Below are 17,985 nucleotides of genomic sequence, written 5' to 3' on the forward strand. Positions count from 1 at the left end.
TTATTTTTTTTCCTTCCTTCTTTTTCCTGTGTAATCTATTGCCAGATGACAGGTACTGTTCCTCCTCATGGTGTTGTGCCTAAGTTCTGTGTCTCTGCTTCAAGTTATGTGACACTCATAATGATTTGATTTGGTGATYTTGGAGTCCTTTTCCAACCTTTATGAGAGCATGAGTCTGAGATGACCAGAGGAGGTGCCAATCTGGCTGGTGTTGAGTGCAGCTGGTGGCCTGGTGTGTGCCAGGATAGGGGAGGGAGGGGAAAGAAGGAATAGTGAGAAAAGAAGAAAAATACATGGGAAAGAGGAGAGGGAGAAATATGGTTTGAGTGAAGAAGGGCAGGGGTCTTGCTGCAATTACTGCCTCCGCTACCTTTAGCTGACTCTTGGTCTAGCATGACTCTTGAGGACAGGTTAGTGAGACTTTCRTCGCCTTTCAGCAATGTCACTTCCAGTTGTATCCCAGCTTTAAACAAARTGATAAGTTTATTTCTCTTCTGATGACCCATATCTGTGATGCTAAAAGCTTCAGCATAGAGTGGGGGCAGGAGGAAAAGAGGGTGAGTTACTTTGTCTGCAGATATACTGGGTAGATGCTGGCAAGATTTGTTGCCTGCCATTGTGGTGGCAAAGGGCAGATGGCAATGTGACACATCTCCTTTTCCTTTCTCGAAGGATGAGCTAAGAAGTCCTGCTGGCTAATATGTGGAGAAACTGGTGCTATTGACCGTCAGAATTGTGAGGCTGAGTGGTGTGGAGAACTATTTCAGTACTTCAGGCAGAGTTGGTTGGGTCAGCTTCAGTCAGTACTGACCAGTTAGTAACCCTGAGTGGGTCTTCTGTGTACTGTCTGTTTGGCAGTATCCGAGATTTTTTTAGTTACCTGTTATATCCCTATCCTTCTTTATCCCAGGGTCAAAATACTTGAAAATCTGTCATGTGCTGAATGGTGGCATTCRTCTGGCCATATGTACTCATCCATGTCCAAGGTGGTCCGCCAGGATGGATGTTCCTGTGGTGTGATTCATCTCAGCCCGGTGCACTAAAGTAAATGAGTTGTGACCTGATATACTCATGTACTCATCTGCTTTCCACTGAGTATGAAGGAAGGCGTGAATTGTCTAAGTGTTTTATCTCAGGCAACTTGGAAGTTTTTTGGAAGCCTCAGTGACTTTGGAAAGATTTGTAGCATTTTTGCCATAAGGGTGGGTTTGTTTTGGTACTTGAGTACTTTTGGTACTTTTGGTACTCCCTCCTTAGCGCAGCTGTTGCAATAGTACTGACTAATAAAACCTACTGAAAAAAAAAAAGGGAAAGAAAAAGGCATACCTGAGTCTGATGGGCAAACAAAACAKAGGGGCTGTCACTTGCTATATGATGGGCCCACTAGTTGCAGGATCCTTGAATATTGCCTGTGGTTCCTGGGCAGTTTGGGGATGTCAGGGATCAGGAGCCAGGGCTCCCACCTTTCCTGTTGAGGCCTCTAGAAATCTAGCACTAACACTGCTTTGCCTGGCAGCACTGGTTGGAGTTGCCTTTCCTCGATGCTGAATGAGTAGCTGCTGCCCTTGTCAGGATCCCTGACTCTGCTGGAGATTACCCAGGTGGCAGATCATAAATTGTGTGAATGGTATGAGGTACAGAAGTGCCTGATTTCCGAGTTTCCAAAATAGAATTCTGTGAGTTGTTTGGTTCCAGGTACATTTTTTCAGTTCTTCTTTGGTTTTGGTTTGGTTTTGTTTTTTTTATTCAAGTGACAAACAGTTCAGAAAACTGTTTCATAGCAGCGCAGGATTCCTCATTCAATTTTCCTGCAAATCTTACCTATTCCTCAGTGCCTTCCATGCCATGTYTTGACCCCTTTTCTTAGAAATCCATGTGATTGACTGAAACAATTTATTAGTCTACTTGATGGTAGTATTTAGCATTATATTTTCTTATTCCTCTTTCTTCTGTGTCTTTCTGAGATGAGGAATAATTCTTGGGTTCCCTTTTGGCAGATTAGCAGTAAAATGTCTCTGAGCTGTACAGATTTCACAATTCACTTTTGCCTCATTATTTTCTGCATCCTTATAATTTGTTTGAATCTTTCCTTGTAGATCTTAGTATCCCATTTAATTTTTAAATTACAAGGATGAGAATTTCACTTACTATCTTGCTTTTGAGGATTTGCTTTTAATTACTACCCTTATTTATTGAGCAAGCTATTGAAATTTAGTGTCTATTTTAGTCATCCACTCCAAAAAGGTTATTATAAGCCACTCTGGAGTTTAAAAAAGTATAATTGACTATGAGGGTTTGTTAAACTAGAATTTATCCCTGTTTCTAGTTTGGGTAGATAGCTTAAAATGCCCCATACCAGATAATTTACTTACTCCTGGAACACTGTGTCAAAAGAGATTCTGTGTGCYGTGATTCACATGGATGTGTGTGGACCTGACTGTAAAGTATGGCCAGGTATTTTAGTATAGATGAAAAGAACTTTGGGCTGCAGTTGTGCCTACTGAATGACCTTTAGCAGCTTTATAGTTCAGGAAAGGTGCCAACACAAGCAACACAGTGAAAAATGTAATAGCTAAATAACTGGAGAAGAGCAGGAGCAAAATGTTTATCCTTTGCTCTGGAAGCACTAGGATCAGTTCTTGGACAGTCCTGAAATCGAAAGTTTTCTCCAAAAACACGCTTATTTTTGAGGAAAGCAAGTGTAAGGAGAAGTTGTTGCTCTTGTGAGAGAAGTGCATGTCTCAATTGTTAAACTCCGTAAGACTATTCAGAGACTTTATTAACTGTCTACAGCAAGATCAGTCAAAATTCATCAAGGTGTTTTGGGTCTGGTCGGTGTGGATCCCTGTGTAGAGGCGATGCAGGATCCCTCTGCATGGCACTGGCAGTAGTGAGACCTGAAATATGTGGCTTGTGGTCTGGCTCATAGTTCAGCTGGTCAATGTCATCTTTGCTTTTTAAGGGGAAAAACCCCTCAAAGCTTCAGCAAGTCTTGCTTTGATCTGACACAGGAATGGGAAGCCTTTTGTTATGCTTTGGATAGAAGTTCTAAGATAAAAATGAAATGGGTTGTGCTTGGACTCTCTTCCTGAGTCCTTTCCTCTCAGCAGCCTTGCAGCCTTGAATGCTTGGGTTAGGTGGAGGCAAAACTTTGCTTCAACAACAGCTCTTCTGTCCTGGGGCAGGAGAGAGCTGAATGGTGAACTTGTGCCTAAGAAAAGATTATTTTACCCAAAGCAAAAAACCCTCCACACCTACCTCACTGTGAAATTTAGTTCCACATCAGCGTTTAGCTCTTTTCTGATGAGATTTATGTAAGTAGAGTATATCAACTAGGCTCTGATACCTGTGTGTGAAAACAGGTATGTTTGATTACCGTACTGACATACTGATTAAACATCATGCTTGTATGATTTGCCATGCTCCTGTACTTACTTTAGACTTAAATATCTAAAACAGATGCACTTTTCTGAGGCATTTTGTTGTAAATCCATCAGTTTATGAGCTGTGAAGTTTTTGTAGTGATGGCTTGTGAGATAACACTTCTGAGACTGAATTTTTTTCCACATAGCCCCATGCTTCATCTCCTCCGCTCACCTTCTTGCACCATCCTCAGCTCCCATTTTTCTGTGGGTGTATGTCTAGGCTACGCTTCTGTTCCCCTTCCTCCCTGAATGAGTGTGTCTAGCACAGGCTGAATTCTCCCTTGTGTGAGCAGTTCCTCTAAGGTTTGTTATGGAACGTTTCTTCTGAAAAAGCCCTTCAAACACTTCGACTTCATTCACAGAAACAACACTCCTGCTTTCCCAGTTAAGGAGATCTTTTGCTTCAATTCAGTACCCTTTATGGTAATGCAGGGAGTCTTAATTGGGGCAGCATTTTTTTAATTGGGGCAGCGTTTTTTTAATTGGGACAGTTTTTTAATTGGTGCACCAGTGAGAAACATCTGACCTGCAGATATGCTTATCCACAGGGATAGTCATAAGTCCATGGTCCAGCCCGTCACTCGTGGAGGATGCTTGTGGGTTGCTTGGCAAGGGTGACCAGGGTCTTCTGCTGCCTCATGGCCTTGCCTCCAACTGGAACTGCCCCTGCCCACCATGACCTACCTGCTGGCCTCCACCTGCTCCCCCCTTCTAGGGAACATAGCAAAATGCAGTTATTTTTACCCACTTTGATCTGCCCCTTGTTCATACTTGAAAATCTCAACTCAGCTGTGCCCTTCATGCTGGTGAAATAACAGTATTTGGGGAAGTTTACTTCTTTTCTTCTGTCAGTCTGACTGGATGTGTTCCATGTCTGTGCAGGATATGTTTTGTTCTGCATGAAGGTTGGTGCTCTTAATGTTTGTTTCTCCACTTTTGTTTTAATAACAAACCAACTTCTGTCGCTGTCTAACTTACTTCCGTATCCCCTAAGGGACATTTCCCACCTTCTTCTAAGCACTGTTGTCCAAGGACCACAACTTACATATGCTGAATGACACAGCCAGGGATTTTGGCTAAGCAAAAATCTGTCTTCATTTTGTTTGGGTTTAAGGAGACAGAAGCTTACTTATTTGTTTCCTGTGGCATAAATCTTTTTTTTTTCATCAATACCATGGCAGATTATGGGTGATGGGTTGTTTCAAGTAAATCGCTGCCAGTCTGCCTCAAGCTTTCATTTGGGAAGTTTAATTTTCAGTGGAGATCCCCTTCGCTGTTATGACAAATTGAAGGAGTTAAATCAAGCAATTTTCTTGCAAGGTGTAATTTGAAGTCATGCTGAGGGACTGTTTAAGGAGACTGTACTAGAACTGGTGGGAGACTTTTCAATTAGATGCTTTTTCATCAGAAAATAGTGATTCATGTAACTAGAGAAGTTAGCCCTTTATTGGCTAGCAGAAATAAATTTCCCTAACTTTTTTTATCTCTGAGGAACTGTGGGTGACAAATGCACTGCTGTCTACCTCAAAACATCTGGATACTGTTTTGAGCTGACAGGGTCCTCACCAACTGAAATATGGTGTGGGCTAAAAGGGCTAAGGGCACTGAAGGCACTTTTCACTGGATGGTGCTCCTGAGATGGAAATCCATCCTGGAAAACATAACATCCCTCCACTCTGCCCTGGCTGCTGTCTGTGGTGGTTTGCTGTCCAGTCAGCTGTATCCACAGTGTTGGAGTTTGTTTCAGTGGTGGTGTTTTCAACATGATTCCCCAGGTGGTTATTCTGGTACAGCTATGGGGTGATACATGRTAGTCTGGGGAGAGAAGATCTGATTTCTTGATTTAACCCTGCCAAAGCAGATGTGTTGTCTGGCTGTACCTAGTCTCTCCTGCTTTGAGGTAGGGTGTGCTATATCCAGTTGGAGTCTAAAAGGGGTGTCTTCAACCTGTTTTTGCAACACCTGAGTGATGGAGATTCTGTGTTGTATCCTGTCCCAATCTTTCATTGTGCCTGCAGTTGAAAAGTGATCGTAACTTCAAATTCCCCACTGCAAATTAAGCATGATATGGTGTGTGTTTCTGCAGTAGTTAAGTAGGGGAGTTAATGTCTATCCATCCTTTTCTCTGTTGAATGTCTTACCATGTGGCACATTTGATGATAATCACAGCTGGAACTTWGTGCAGAAGAAGGGCATCACAACTTCTATATTGGAGATTTTGAAGCTTGAATTCTGAGTGTTGAAGTAGTCCTCTTATGACTGTCACATCAGGAACCTCCCTCCTTTATTTTGGTAAAAAATGACTGTTCATTTCAAAATGAGTTTTGTGTATCATCACWAATAACCGAGATTGACTTTTCTGCAGGTATTGRGACAAAACACTGAAGTTTGCCTGCTTTGAAATTTTTTGGAAGTTAAGAATTCCTGTCTGTACTTGTGAAAAAGGATGGTCTTTGCCATCTTAGAATTTGTCCCGGGATGAGAGGATTTTCTGACCTTGGTACAGCCAGTAGCTGTGACAGTTTGGAAAGCAGGTGGGTGAGCTGCAGCACCCTGATGTTCWCCCACGGTAGTACTTAAGCACCAGCACCTTCTTTATGTTCAGTGGGATTTAGTGGTCACCTTTCAGTGACTGATTGCTGGTAAGTGGGTGGTATAGGGACTATGGAGTGCACTTCACTGCCCCTTTTCCAGTGGAATATATTCTTCATGGCTGTGAGATGCCTGGAGATGCAAGTGATGTTGAAAATGCCCTAACACTCAGGAGACTGAGGAACAGAAACCTGCAGCATGCCCAGTCATGTGACAGTTCCCACAGCACCACCTCTCAAGGTGTTAAAGGATCTGTTCAACAAAGGAGGGTAATATGATGCCCTTCATACAGGCAGCGTGCTTTGAACCAGGTGAATAAGATTGGGTTTTGTGTACACTGCACACCCACAACTGTGTGTACCCTCATATTCATTAAATGTGTTATTTATATTTAACTGCATAGCTCCCTTTCTCTGAGTGGCGAATTCCTTGCTAGTGACTGATTTTGGTTTTTAGTGACAGAATTGGCAAAGAGTGTAGTGTTAATGTCCACATATATATGTGTATACTCTGATGTAATCTAGATTAATGTGTGTTGAGGTATATGCATACCTTTGCACACATATGAAAAAGAAAAAAAATAAAATTATGCTAGTCAAGAAGGGAGAAATTTAACACCACACAGACAATGCCTTCCTTGTCTGGTTAAAATTCTTCACCAGGACAACATCTCTTCACGCACAATGAAACAAATGCAAAGAATTGCAGCTACTCTGGTGGCTTTTGCCTTAGCGTCCTTGCCTTTGCAGCTGCTGTAGTGAGATAACTTCCTGCTTTGCATAATGCTTGGTCATGCCTATGCTTTCACTGGCCTCTTTGCTGGTGGTTGCATCTGMAAATGACTATCATCAGAGTCTCTAAGTCAGTCCTCAGCACTTGTCCCAAGWGTGTCTCCTCTAAGCTTCATGCCTTCTCCAGCACAGCTGATGGGGACACTTGCAGCATCTTCAGGGACACAACCAGATGTTCCTTAGGGTCCGATGCCACATCCTTTGGTTCTGTTTCTAAAAGTCTAGAGCAAGGTGCTCAAATACCTGTTGGGAAAGTTCAGCATCTTCTGTAGCTGTCTTGTCTCTCCTCTTTTGTTTTTTTGCGGAGTAACACAAAACATTGGAGATTTTCAAGGCCTGTCATTTTGGAAGAACATGTCTGATACAATTTCTGCTGATGTGCCTTGGTCACTGTTGGTTTTCTGAATGATGCTTCAGAAAACATTCAGGTGTTCTAGTTTGGTCCCTTACATTATGACCTTTTGCATTTAGGAGTCTGCAGTCAAATCTGGCACCTCTAAAATACCTGTAATGCTAGCAGCAGTACTAGGAATTGAGGTTATCCACCTCATTTCCTGTGTAGGACTTCCGTATGAATGATACTGCCTTGGGGAAGGAAGCAGCAAAACCAGCCTTTTGAAAAGGGCTCCCAAAAGGGTTTGTTACCTATGTGTTGCTCAAGTGATCGGCATCATGACTGCATGCTTGTTCAGTGACCATGTTTGAACTAAAAATACAGGATAGAAACCATTCCACATTGTCGAACATACCAGGGTGGTGCAAGCACAAGCTATTCCACAAGCTCTTTGTTCTGCTGGCTTGTAACCATGATTAGACAGCTGTATGGGGGATATTTTTCCCTAGCATCTTTTTGGTTTTCAACAAATGTCAGATTGTCCACAGGACATGACTTTACTATGAGAGATAGCAGTAGATGTTTCCATGTTTCAAATGGATATAAGCATAGTGGGACAATGCTGAATGAGGACTTCTGCACACTTGTCCTCCAGGGAGAGTATGGGGTCTTCATTGAACAAGTGGCAAGGTTAGGCTGTGGTTTTCTTCTTTCCTTTGCAGCAAATTGTTCTGCTTAATTTGCTTTAGTTTTATGCTCCTCTGCAAATTGGAGATGAAAATTCTCAGGAACAGCAATGCCTTGAAATATGTAAGGAGTGGCATTTCAGAAGCTGAAACAACTGGTAATTGAGCTTATTTTTACTCATGATGTTTTATGTTTAGCTGGACAGATGTTTATTATGGTTTACTCTTTGCTGTCAACCACATGGGAGATTGCTTATTTTCTTATGAATTTTTTTTGAAGAATGGGGAAGGAAATCTTATCAACCTGATATAATAGGTATGTTAACCATTAAATAAAAGGAGGAAGACTATCCTTTTTGAAAATACAATAGAGTCAAGACACAAAAAGTTGGACAGGGAACAGAAGTAATAAACATGAAATGTACTGTAAATAAAAGACAAGTTCCAGTGGCAGTTGGGCTATTGAAGTCAGTGGGAGCTTTGCCATCAACTTTGGTGGGACAGGATTCACCCAAGGATGTGGCCCCTGGCCCAGGGTCCACCCTGCTAGGCTGCCTAGGTGTGTCAGGCTTCCCACCACTCTCAAAGACCTTGGCTCCAGCAGAATCATGGAGATGCCCAAAGCCTTGGGGTGAAGTCATTTGCTGCCCAGGGATTTGAGTAGCTGGGGCTTAGAGCTTGGTGTTCCTCATTGGAGAAACCAGAGCTAAAACAGGGATGAGAGCTAGGCGTGTGCAGAACAAAGCTAATCTATATTCATTTAGATTAAAGAAGCTTCCTCAGCTTGAAGGTGGTTAGGTACCATCAGGTAACATTTCTGGCATAATTGATATTGTTGTATGTTATTAGGATTGGATTATGCCGCAGGAATACTGACTGTGCATTCAAAAAAAAAGGCTCATCCTTTTCAAGTGAGGTTGGAAGTGGAACCAGCCCAGAGCAAAGGGTCACTTTCAAGTCAAGGATAAGTGTTTCAGAAAGYGAAATCACAGCTGGATGCTACTTCTAAGCAAGGGAAAAATCATTATCTCTGTCACAATCACCCTTTGATACTCTTGCAAAAGTAACAAATGATAAAGAAGGGTTTAGGCAGAGGTGTAATGRGTCTGTGCTACATCCTGCTAGACCAAAAGATTGTTCTCCTTAGAAAAATCCTGATTGTCTTCATTGAAGGTCTCTTTGTCAAGCTACAGTGAATATAATTGAAAGTGAAAGGTTGATTTGTTATGTGTTGTTTCAAAAGCAAAGAAAACTTGTAAGAAATGCATAGGATGGTGATACAGCCTGTGAGATGAGCAACTGTGCTGTGTGAGAGAGCCACAGAGTGTGGCYCCTGCATGCAGCTCCTGGTTTGTTACCTGCAGGCTGTAGGAAGTATTATACTCTCAACAGAGATGCTCAGACTTTGAGATACATTTTGGGAAGGAGGGAGTTGATATCTTGATCTGGAGATCAGCTAGAAGAGCACTGTCTGCTAGCATGAAGCCAATTGCAGGATGTTGGTCTTAATTTCTAGGTCTATMATAATTAAATAACCTCTCTTCTAAGCAAATTATCCAGAAAAAGCAGTTCTGCTTTATGTGATAGACATAGTATAGCTGTGAACAGCTGTAGACGGGCCAAGGGAGACTTGAAATGAAATTGCTTTGAAATATGTTTCTTCTGGGATACTCTTGAGTGATATATAAATTTGAAATAATTCACTAGATTTTTTTAATTAATAAATGGTATGTCCCCCTGCCTCCCTCATCTTGCTTTTCTGCATAGGAAACGTTCAGCACCTTGTAAGGTGAAACCCATTATCTCAGCAAGGTTGACGTCAACTTGGAGGTGCAAATTCTGAGGAACACATTGCATAAGTGACTGTGGTTTGGGAGGTGTGAATTGGTAGCCTCCCTAAGGGTGAAATGTCTCAGGAAAATCTCTGAGTTTCTCTGGTGGTCCCCTGTGGCTGGTACAGCTCAACCTCAGATGTCCATCGAGGCCTGACCAGGGCTCCATGCAAAGGGCACAAGAGGCCTGTCCAGCCGCACTGCATCTCTGGAGAACCCCCTGGCTCGACATTCAGCTGCTCCCTGAGCTGGGCCATTTCTGCTWCCTTTCTTTTTTCTGTCTTTATTAATAGCCTCAGCCAGGCCTTCCCTGTACTCTTCTGTATTCCTTCTAACTTCTCTGTCTAGGCCATTGAATGTCTAAACTTTGCCATAGATATTTACTTAACACAAAGTAAACAGTGTTTTAGCAGTCCTTTGGCATGTCTTGATGTTTCTGTACCTCAGAATAGAGCCATGTTTGTCCTGAAATCCAGAGTCTGGTTATGAGTCAAACTGGTCTTGCCTTTCACACTTACTTTGGAAGATAGATTCATGAACGTGTCTCCTATGTGTATGTTGTTCATAGTTGGCTGTAATTTGTGGCAGCAATTTCTTTGCTTTGTTTTGGAGGGCTTTTTTTTTTTTGTACCTTCTGTAGCATTTTTTTCTTTAGCATAGTGCTGGGATTCTCTCCATTTCCTGGAGCTTCAGGCTGAATGTAAACCAGCACCATTGCTGGGCAGAGTGGATGAGTTATCCCCGTTGCCGGGATAGTCATATGATGTAGGCATCAGTAGTATCTGTGTCGCTCTGGTGGGAGTTAAATAAAACCTAGGACTTGTTTCATCCTAGAAAGCAAAAAAATTCATAGGGGATGGGATACTCCACTACTATCTTCTTGTCTATTTAACCTAAAGTTTGGGACTGCTCTGTCCCAGCTATAGGGAGGTGGGCAGTTGTCCAGCCAAAAGCAATCCTGGCTGACATGGGTTTGGGTAATAATCAAGTGGGAAGGAGATTGTTCACTCCATCTGTCATACGAATGCACTTATGTAAAAACTTAGGTCTGTCTTCCTGCTGAAGGGAGAAGATAGTTTCCTCTCTCTGTGTGTTGGGACCTCCCATGGTTGATGAAACGAGATTTTGTAAGATTGGCCTAAAATCTGCCTTTCTTTATTTGTCTAAATCCATGTCTGTTGGGAGTATGTTTGAGAGCTGTTGGTAGGATACAATTCCTGACACAGTGGGCCTTGTAAATCCTCAGCCCTGTTCCTGCAGTTGTAATTACTTTCTTGTAGTAGGGGAGTTAGTGTAAAGCCAAGAGAAAGGGATTTAAGCCAGGACTTAAGACTGGTGTCTTGGAAAAGTGAAGAGGATTTTTGGTTTTGTAGTTGATGCTGTGGTGACAAAATTGAAGTATGGATTTAACAGTTGACTCAGTTAATWAAGTTTCTTAGCATGTATTTTCCCTCCTTTTACACTGGGTTTTAGCTGGAGCTGCTAAAGTACCAGTCTCATTGAACTGTTCTGTAAATTGCATTTAGGAGTATTTTTGCCTGCACATTATTCTCACCATAGTATTGATGTTGGTGTKCAGTGTGTACTGCTGGAAAGTGTATGCCTCAGTCCAGCATTGCATCTAAATAAGATACTCTTTTTCCTTTTCCATAATTAATGAAGAAACCTTTTTAAAGCTTTTGCTGAAGCCGAGCTTGATGGTGTGTTGTGGATACGAGGGTGGGGTTCTTGGAGCCAGAGGGTGCAGTGTGAGATGGGAGATGAGGTTGATCCATGTAGGCTGTGGGCACATAACCTGTAGATTTGTAGAGCAAAGTAGAGAAAATCTGATATCTGCGCAACACATCACCTTGTATCTGTGCAGTGATAGTGATGTAGGAGGGTATTCTGGTCTGGATAATGATGGCAACATCTTTCTTGCAGGCCCAAACAGGAAGATGGAGTGTCAGAAAATTACCAAATTTGGAAACCAGCTTCTGCGTCGGAAAAATGTGGACTGCACTCGAGAAGACAGTCGGCTCTCGCGATGCCTCAACACATTTGACTTGGTGGCTCTGGGCGTAGGTAGCACTTTGGGTGCAGGGGTCTATGTACTGGCTGGAGCTGTGGCACGGGAAAATGCAGGGCCCGCCATTGTTATCTCCTTCTTGATTGCTGCCTTGGCTTCAGTGCTGGCTGGACTCTGCTACGGAGAATTCGGTGCTCGAGTTCCTAAAACAGGATCAGCTTATCTCTACAGCTACGTGACTGTGGGTGAGCTGTGGGCCTTCATCACAGGGTGGAATCTAATCCTCTCCTACGTCATTGGTAAGTGTGGTGGGTATGCTGCAAGACCCTGGCTTTAGTTCGAGGTGACAGCCTGGTCTGTAAGGTCACACTTATTTGGGTGACTGTGTTACTGTTAAAAAATAGATGCTTCAGTCTTGCACTCACCCAGGATTTTAGGACTTATCATCAGGATGCATTTTTGGTGACTCCGGGCAGTTGGTGAGGTGAGTCGTGTGCTGCTGGCTGAAGGTTTGTCCTAATGCGGGCTTCTTGCTGCTGGGAATTCCTCTGAATCTCCACCTTATCCCTCTGGCATCCCCTGGCTGTTGCACTCTTGCTAGGGCACAAAAGAGTGTCCCCTCTGCTGGGAAAGGAGCTTCTCCCAGAAAGATGCTTTTATACGGACCATCTGTACTCACAGCTGATCAAGGATTAAATCTGGTCCCTTTGGGATCTATTTAAAGTGTCTGGAGATAAGAGTTTTGTCTTGCGAATTGCTGCAGAATTAATCTTAAGATGATCTGCAGGTTCACAGTCTCTGGAAAGTACAAACCAAATCCCTTCTTAAGCCCTTGACTCCCACTAGGAGAGGCCCTGGATCAAGCTCAGAGCATGCGCTGAACTCAGCTGATGCATTAAGACTAAGTCACACTTTGCTAATTAAGGATTCATGTCTTTTCAAGCACATTCTGGGCACGCTGCTTGTTACCACACCTCTAATTTAGGCTGCAACAGACTTGCCAGTTGAGAGTGAAAGCTTTCTAATTAAACTGAGAACCGACTGTATGCTAAATTATTAAAGGGAGTTKTTTTTTTTTTTTTTTAAATGCATTTTATGGGATCTGTAAGCATTGCCTTGGAATTTAGTTTCCATGGTGCTTGGAGACTTAAGATTGTATCAAAAACAACATAGTGGCATAGCAGCTACCTGAGATCATGCTGGCTTTCCTTTGTGTGTTACCTGAAGTATTTTTCTCCTCTTCTCCTCCTCCTTTTTAAAAATAAAGTTTAAAAAGAAGATGAAAAGCCAGAATCAATCAAACTCATCTCCTTAAGAAATCAGAGTCCTGTGGTTATTTTGTGCAAGGAGTGGATAAAAATAATTTTTGAAGAAGTAAGTATATAATTTCCTCCAGACTTCTAAAATGGACTCTGTTTAGGCTACATGTAGAAAAATTGAACAGACTTTTTGGTAATTTTTCTTCTGTTCCAGAAAGTTATTGATAAATTGTCTCCTTCGTGCCCTTCATCTGATACTGCAAATGCACAATGAAAAGTTTTGACAACTGAATATTTTACTCGGAGGATCTGGGCTCAGAGTGGTATTTCTGAGATTCTTTTTTGCTCTCTCATAATGGATTTTGAACAACTGCCTCAGTTTTTATTTCAGAGTTGACTACTCACTGTACTGTCACGAGGCAGAAAATTCTGTAAAAAATAATAGGTACTATACATGAATGTGTTCAAATGCAACTCTGTTACTTTTATTTCAGTCTTGTGTCAAGAATATGTGTTTGCAAACTGTCTTTTTCATAATTTGTGAGAAAGTGTGGCTAAGTTGGAAAAACACTGGGGGATGATAGGAGGTGTAGGAGATCTCTTTATCTTACCCAGCCTTTCTCTCAGTGCTAATTGCCTCTTCTTGTGAGCAAGGACAACTCCCAGAAGCTTCAGGGGTGTGGAGGAGAAAGATATGTTGGCTGCCACTGTAAGGCCCTGATCAACTTTCTCGATGAGACTATTGGCAGTGTTTATAATGGTTCCTGTACTCTGGTTTAGACACACAGGAGAAATACCAACCAGTTATTCTCAACAGGTCAAAACAACACAAATGTTTACTGGCAAACTTTGGAAAAATCAGGGAACTTCGGCAAAAGACTTAGTACAACATCCAATCAATAYAAAACACTTCTCACAGCATTAATTTACCTCACCGAGCTTAGCAAACTTTAAACCCATTCCATGTTAAGTTACTCAGAATGTTCCAAGAAGAGGGAATTAAAAGAACGAGTGAAAGACAGAAAAGATATAGAAAAGCACACATTGCTGGAACCCAGGAGCTGGTAACTGTGTCAGATAGAAACTCCAGGAGGAAGGTAGAGTCAAGACGTGCTGGACTTGTGCTCAGTCTTAAAAACCTCTGGGCCTTCGTGGGCCCTCCCTCCAAGTGGGTCTTCTTGTCAACTCAGAAGCTGGGTTAGGTGGAGTGGGGCSCTGCTCTTGCTGATTGGCACCACTGTGGGGCTGGAATACAGGCTTTGGGGCAAGGCTTGACCTGCTCACTTTCACACACACACAGGCATCCCAAAATGTCTTGACATATCAGTCCTTTCAGTCTCTAAAAGGCACATGCTGCACTTCAGAGCCAGGGCTTGAGGGGGGTAGAAAACCAATTTTTTTCTTAATCTTGCTGAGGAAATTCCAAGCAATGCATCAAAAATGAGCTTGGATCTCTAAGGGGCTAGACCAACTTGGTGTCTTCATGCTGAGGTTCTCAGAGATCTGTTCATAAAATATTGTGAAGGTGGAAAAAGAAATCCTGGGGTCCCAGGAAATGGGGCCAGTAGCCTTTAATTAACTGAAGTGACTTTGCTTAGGGGGAAGGCTTGTGTGGAGTCTTGGAAGTGGGTGATGAGAAAAAAACAGGCATGCAACTGAGCAGTTACAGTCTAGAAAGGAGGATGGTGTCCAGGACCAGGATCTGATGTGAACTTTTTTCTGGGATGATGGGGGTTTAGGGAGCTGTGCCAGATTGTGGGATGCTTTTCAGGAACTAGAAATTGCTGGGATCTGGTAGTATGATGAGTAACACCATCTCTGGTGAGTGGCTGCTGCCTGGGTTTCCTGTCACTTTGTGACCTCCTTGCCTGTGCCTGTTCTTTCAGGGAGTCCAGCACCTGAGCTCTGCAGTTCTCCTGGGAGCTGTGTGCTGCAGGCATGAGCCAAATCCAATCTGATGAGGCTGTGTTGACCCAGAGCTAGTAAATCTTCCTGGGTACGAGCTGAATGTCTTCACACTGTGCTCTCTAATAAAGCAAGATATTATCCAGATGTCTGTGTTATTGAAAGAATGTCAGACTGCCCCTGCTCCCTCCAGCCTACTGGTTACAGAGGGTTTTGGACAAATGGCTGAATAGTTATGTGGAACTGTCATCCAAGCAGCTGTCATCTAATATAACACATGCAGGAGCTGGGTGTTCCCATCCTAGAACATGAAATATTAGACCTAGGACAAAAAAAAAATAGTAAAAAATTAATAAAATAGTCCTTTTCCTCAAATCATGCCAAAGCTAAGCTGAAAAGTTGTAATGTAATATGCAAAAATTTTTGCAATTTCTCAAGATTAAATTGATGGCAGTGATGTCCAAACTCTTTGAAGGTGTTCACACTGCACTTTTCTGTCTTGATGAACAGAAGAGTCTCCAAACAGATCTGTTCTGCAGCTTAATTTTTATACTCTTGCAAAGCTGTATTGGGCAGGTGAGTTTTCTCAGCTGTGCTGCAGGTGCTGCCCAGTGCTGCTGCAGAGGACGTGGCTGTAGGTGAGCATAGACATTGTTTAACAGGATTGCAGGTGCTGGAGTTGGGAGCTGAACACCCACTCACAGGTGAGTGTGGCAGGACAAGCTGTTCTGGGTGGAAAGGGGCCCCTGATGGTATCCCCTGAGGAACCACTCTGCAAGCCAAAACCAAGCAAACCTCTTTTCTTAACTAGGCAATTATGTACGGTAGTAATTATAACATGCAATTAGATGCTGTTATATATAGTGTACTGTAAAGACATTGGGAGTGTAACAGTGTGTAACACTTTAATATAGGAGAGGGGAAAGTTGGCTTTTACCCAAACCTACTTATTTTACAAAATGCTGYGACTGTCTGGTGGTAGCTCTTCATGGTTACTCTTTCAGTTCTSTAAAACCCCCAATTTGCTTGTCCTGTGACCCCAGGTTCAGTCCTCACCCAGCAGGCTGCGCTCGAGCCACAGCAAACAGCGGCCCCAATGGGCAAAGCCCAAGCACTTGCTGCAGGCTGGAGCTGTGCCACTTGCTGGGGTGGCACCAGCATCCTACAACAGGCTGATTATGCTCAGTTAACATGTAAATTGTATCTGAGTCTTTTGCCTGCTTGGGTGCTCTGGCACTGGAGGTCAGAGCAGACCTGAGTGCTGAGCTGAGTAAGTGGTGTGGTCCAGCACCATTGGAGGGCAGCTGGCTGCTGTAAGGTCCCTCTGCCTGGGCTGCAGCCACCCCTCTGGAGCTGCCAGGGACTTCTGCCAGCATTACATTCGGACCTGTTTSGTAACAGAAATTACCAGGTTTGGAGGAAGGTCAGACTGTTGGGGGTGTAAGGAAAAGGTCAGTCTGGGCAGTAACTAAGGCGAAGTTGAGATTTGCAAAGCCAGACTAAAGGATTTTTCTCATCTTGTCCGCTCAGCATAAGTCTGATGCCCTGTSTGTGTTAACAACAGAGCAGATACATGAACACAGGCTATGGGCTGAGTATGGAGAAGAAAGGCTACTYCCAACATCTTGGGGAACTTGCATGGTTGCTTTGAGGCCCTCCATACTGAAAAAATGTTGTAAGGTTTCCCTGGTTTGGAACATGCRTCAGCCACAAAGGGTGATCTTTGTCCTTTTTTTCCTCTGGCAGGAACCTCAAGTGTGGCCAGAGCCTGGAGTGCGACGTTTGATGAAATCATAGGGCAGCACATTGAAAAATTTTGTAAAAAATACATGACGATGGAGGCTCCTGGAGTGCTAGCAAAATACCCAGACATCTTTGCCGTGGTGATTATTGTCATCCTAACAGGTGAAGCATGGAGGGATTTATGGGCCATACACCTCCTTCTGTGATTTCATTGTTTGCTTTTGGAATGAGCGTGAAGTCCCGATTTATTTTGGACAACATATTAAAGACTCTTTCTTTGCTCCAAGTGTTGGAGTGACCTATATGGCTGCTGTGGAGTTAGCACAGGGCATAGCCTGTTTACAAGGTTTTTAATTAGAGGGAACATTCTCGATAYTTTTTGAGCCACTTTTAAAACCTTCAATCAAATTTTATATAAGGAGGAAAAGAAAAGATGACTTGTTATCCTCAATCAGGTATGGAAGTTTAATCGTTTCCTCCACAAATCCTATTACACAGGAATTTCATGCAGTTGGTCTATCAGCCTTATTCCCTCTTTGATAATCTGCCGGTTTTTCATGCCTTGAGCTAGGAAAGTGAGGAAAAGAAAGAAAGAGGACTTGGTTACAGYCTCATGTACTACTGTTTTGTTTGTTTTTTTAAAAATATATGTGGGCTTCAGTTTTCAGAAGTGAATACAAGACTCCAGAGAAATAAATGATTCACAGAGAGTCAGCACCTATTTTTTTTCCTAAAAATGTCCTGAGGCTTTGATCAAAAATTGGAAAAGTTTTAACAACTTGCAAGATCAAATACCTTCTGAATGCTTACCTCTACTCCARCTGAATCTGGCAAAGCATTACCAAGTTTAGGCAAATTAAAAAAAAACAAAACGTTTCTGTGCTCCTCTGTGGTTTTTTGTGCTTCTCTGCAGTGTCTCAGTAGCAAGGTTATCCTGACATTTCCCACTCTGGTGGGAATGGCCTTCTCACAGTGTGAACTGTGCTCACAAGGACAGGCCTCATAAGCAAGGGACACTTGGGTATGCAGTGGCATTTGGGTTTGCAGTCCAGGACTGCGTTGAGGGCTGCTGAAGTCAATAGTTGCCCTCTGTTTCCAGGATTACATCTGAATGGGAGAGAAGATTTTCATCTTTGTTCATTTGTATAGAATAAGAATTGCTTTAATTTCAAATCAGAATCTGGTCTTTCACCTCAKATACAATTTACATAATTTAGAACTGCTTGCTTTAGTACTACTGAGGTATAAAAATAAAAAGGTTACTTTGTAATAAGGTGGCTTTATGCTCATGCATGAAGCAAATTCCATGGTTTTTAATAAAAAAACCAAACCACTCTTTCCTAAAGAAAAGCTGCTGAATGAGCAGCTTTAGTCCCAAATATAATCACCACAAGTTTATTTCTGCTTGCC

At 42.7% G+C, this 17,985-nt stretch overlaps 1 protein-coding gene across 1 annotated transcript in view; it reads left to right on the forward strand.

The window, feature by feature from the left end:
* The window catches only part of SLC7A1 (solute carrier family 7 member 1), a 36,154-nt gene that overhangs the window by 2,170 nt on the left and 15,999 nt on the right, over positions 1 to 17,985 (forward strand). Inside the window, exons 2-3 of the mRNA XM_057366674.1 lie at positions 11,584 to 11,967; positions 16,579 to 16,737. Of these exons, the coding sequence (XP_057222657.1) occupies positions 11,598 to 11,967; positions 16,579 to 16,737 (529 nt within the window). The 5' untranslated portion in view covers positions 11,584 to 11,597. The remainder of the gene's footprint in view (positions 1 to 11,583; positions 11,968 to 16,578; positions 16,738 to 17,985) is intronic.

This window comes from Malurus melanocephalus, unplaced genomic scaffold (assembly GCF_030028575.1).
Source record: "Malurus melanocephalus ecotype Western Australia unplaced genomic scaffold, MMel_1.1 scaffold_70, whole genome shotgun sequence".
Taxonomy (NCBI): domain Eukaryota; kingdom Metazoa; phylum Chordata; class Aves; order Passeriformes; family Maluridae; genus Malurus; species Malurus melanocephalus.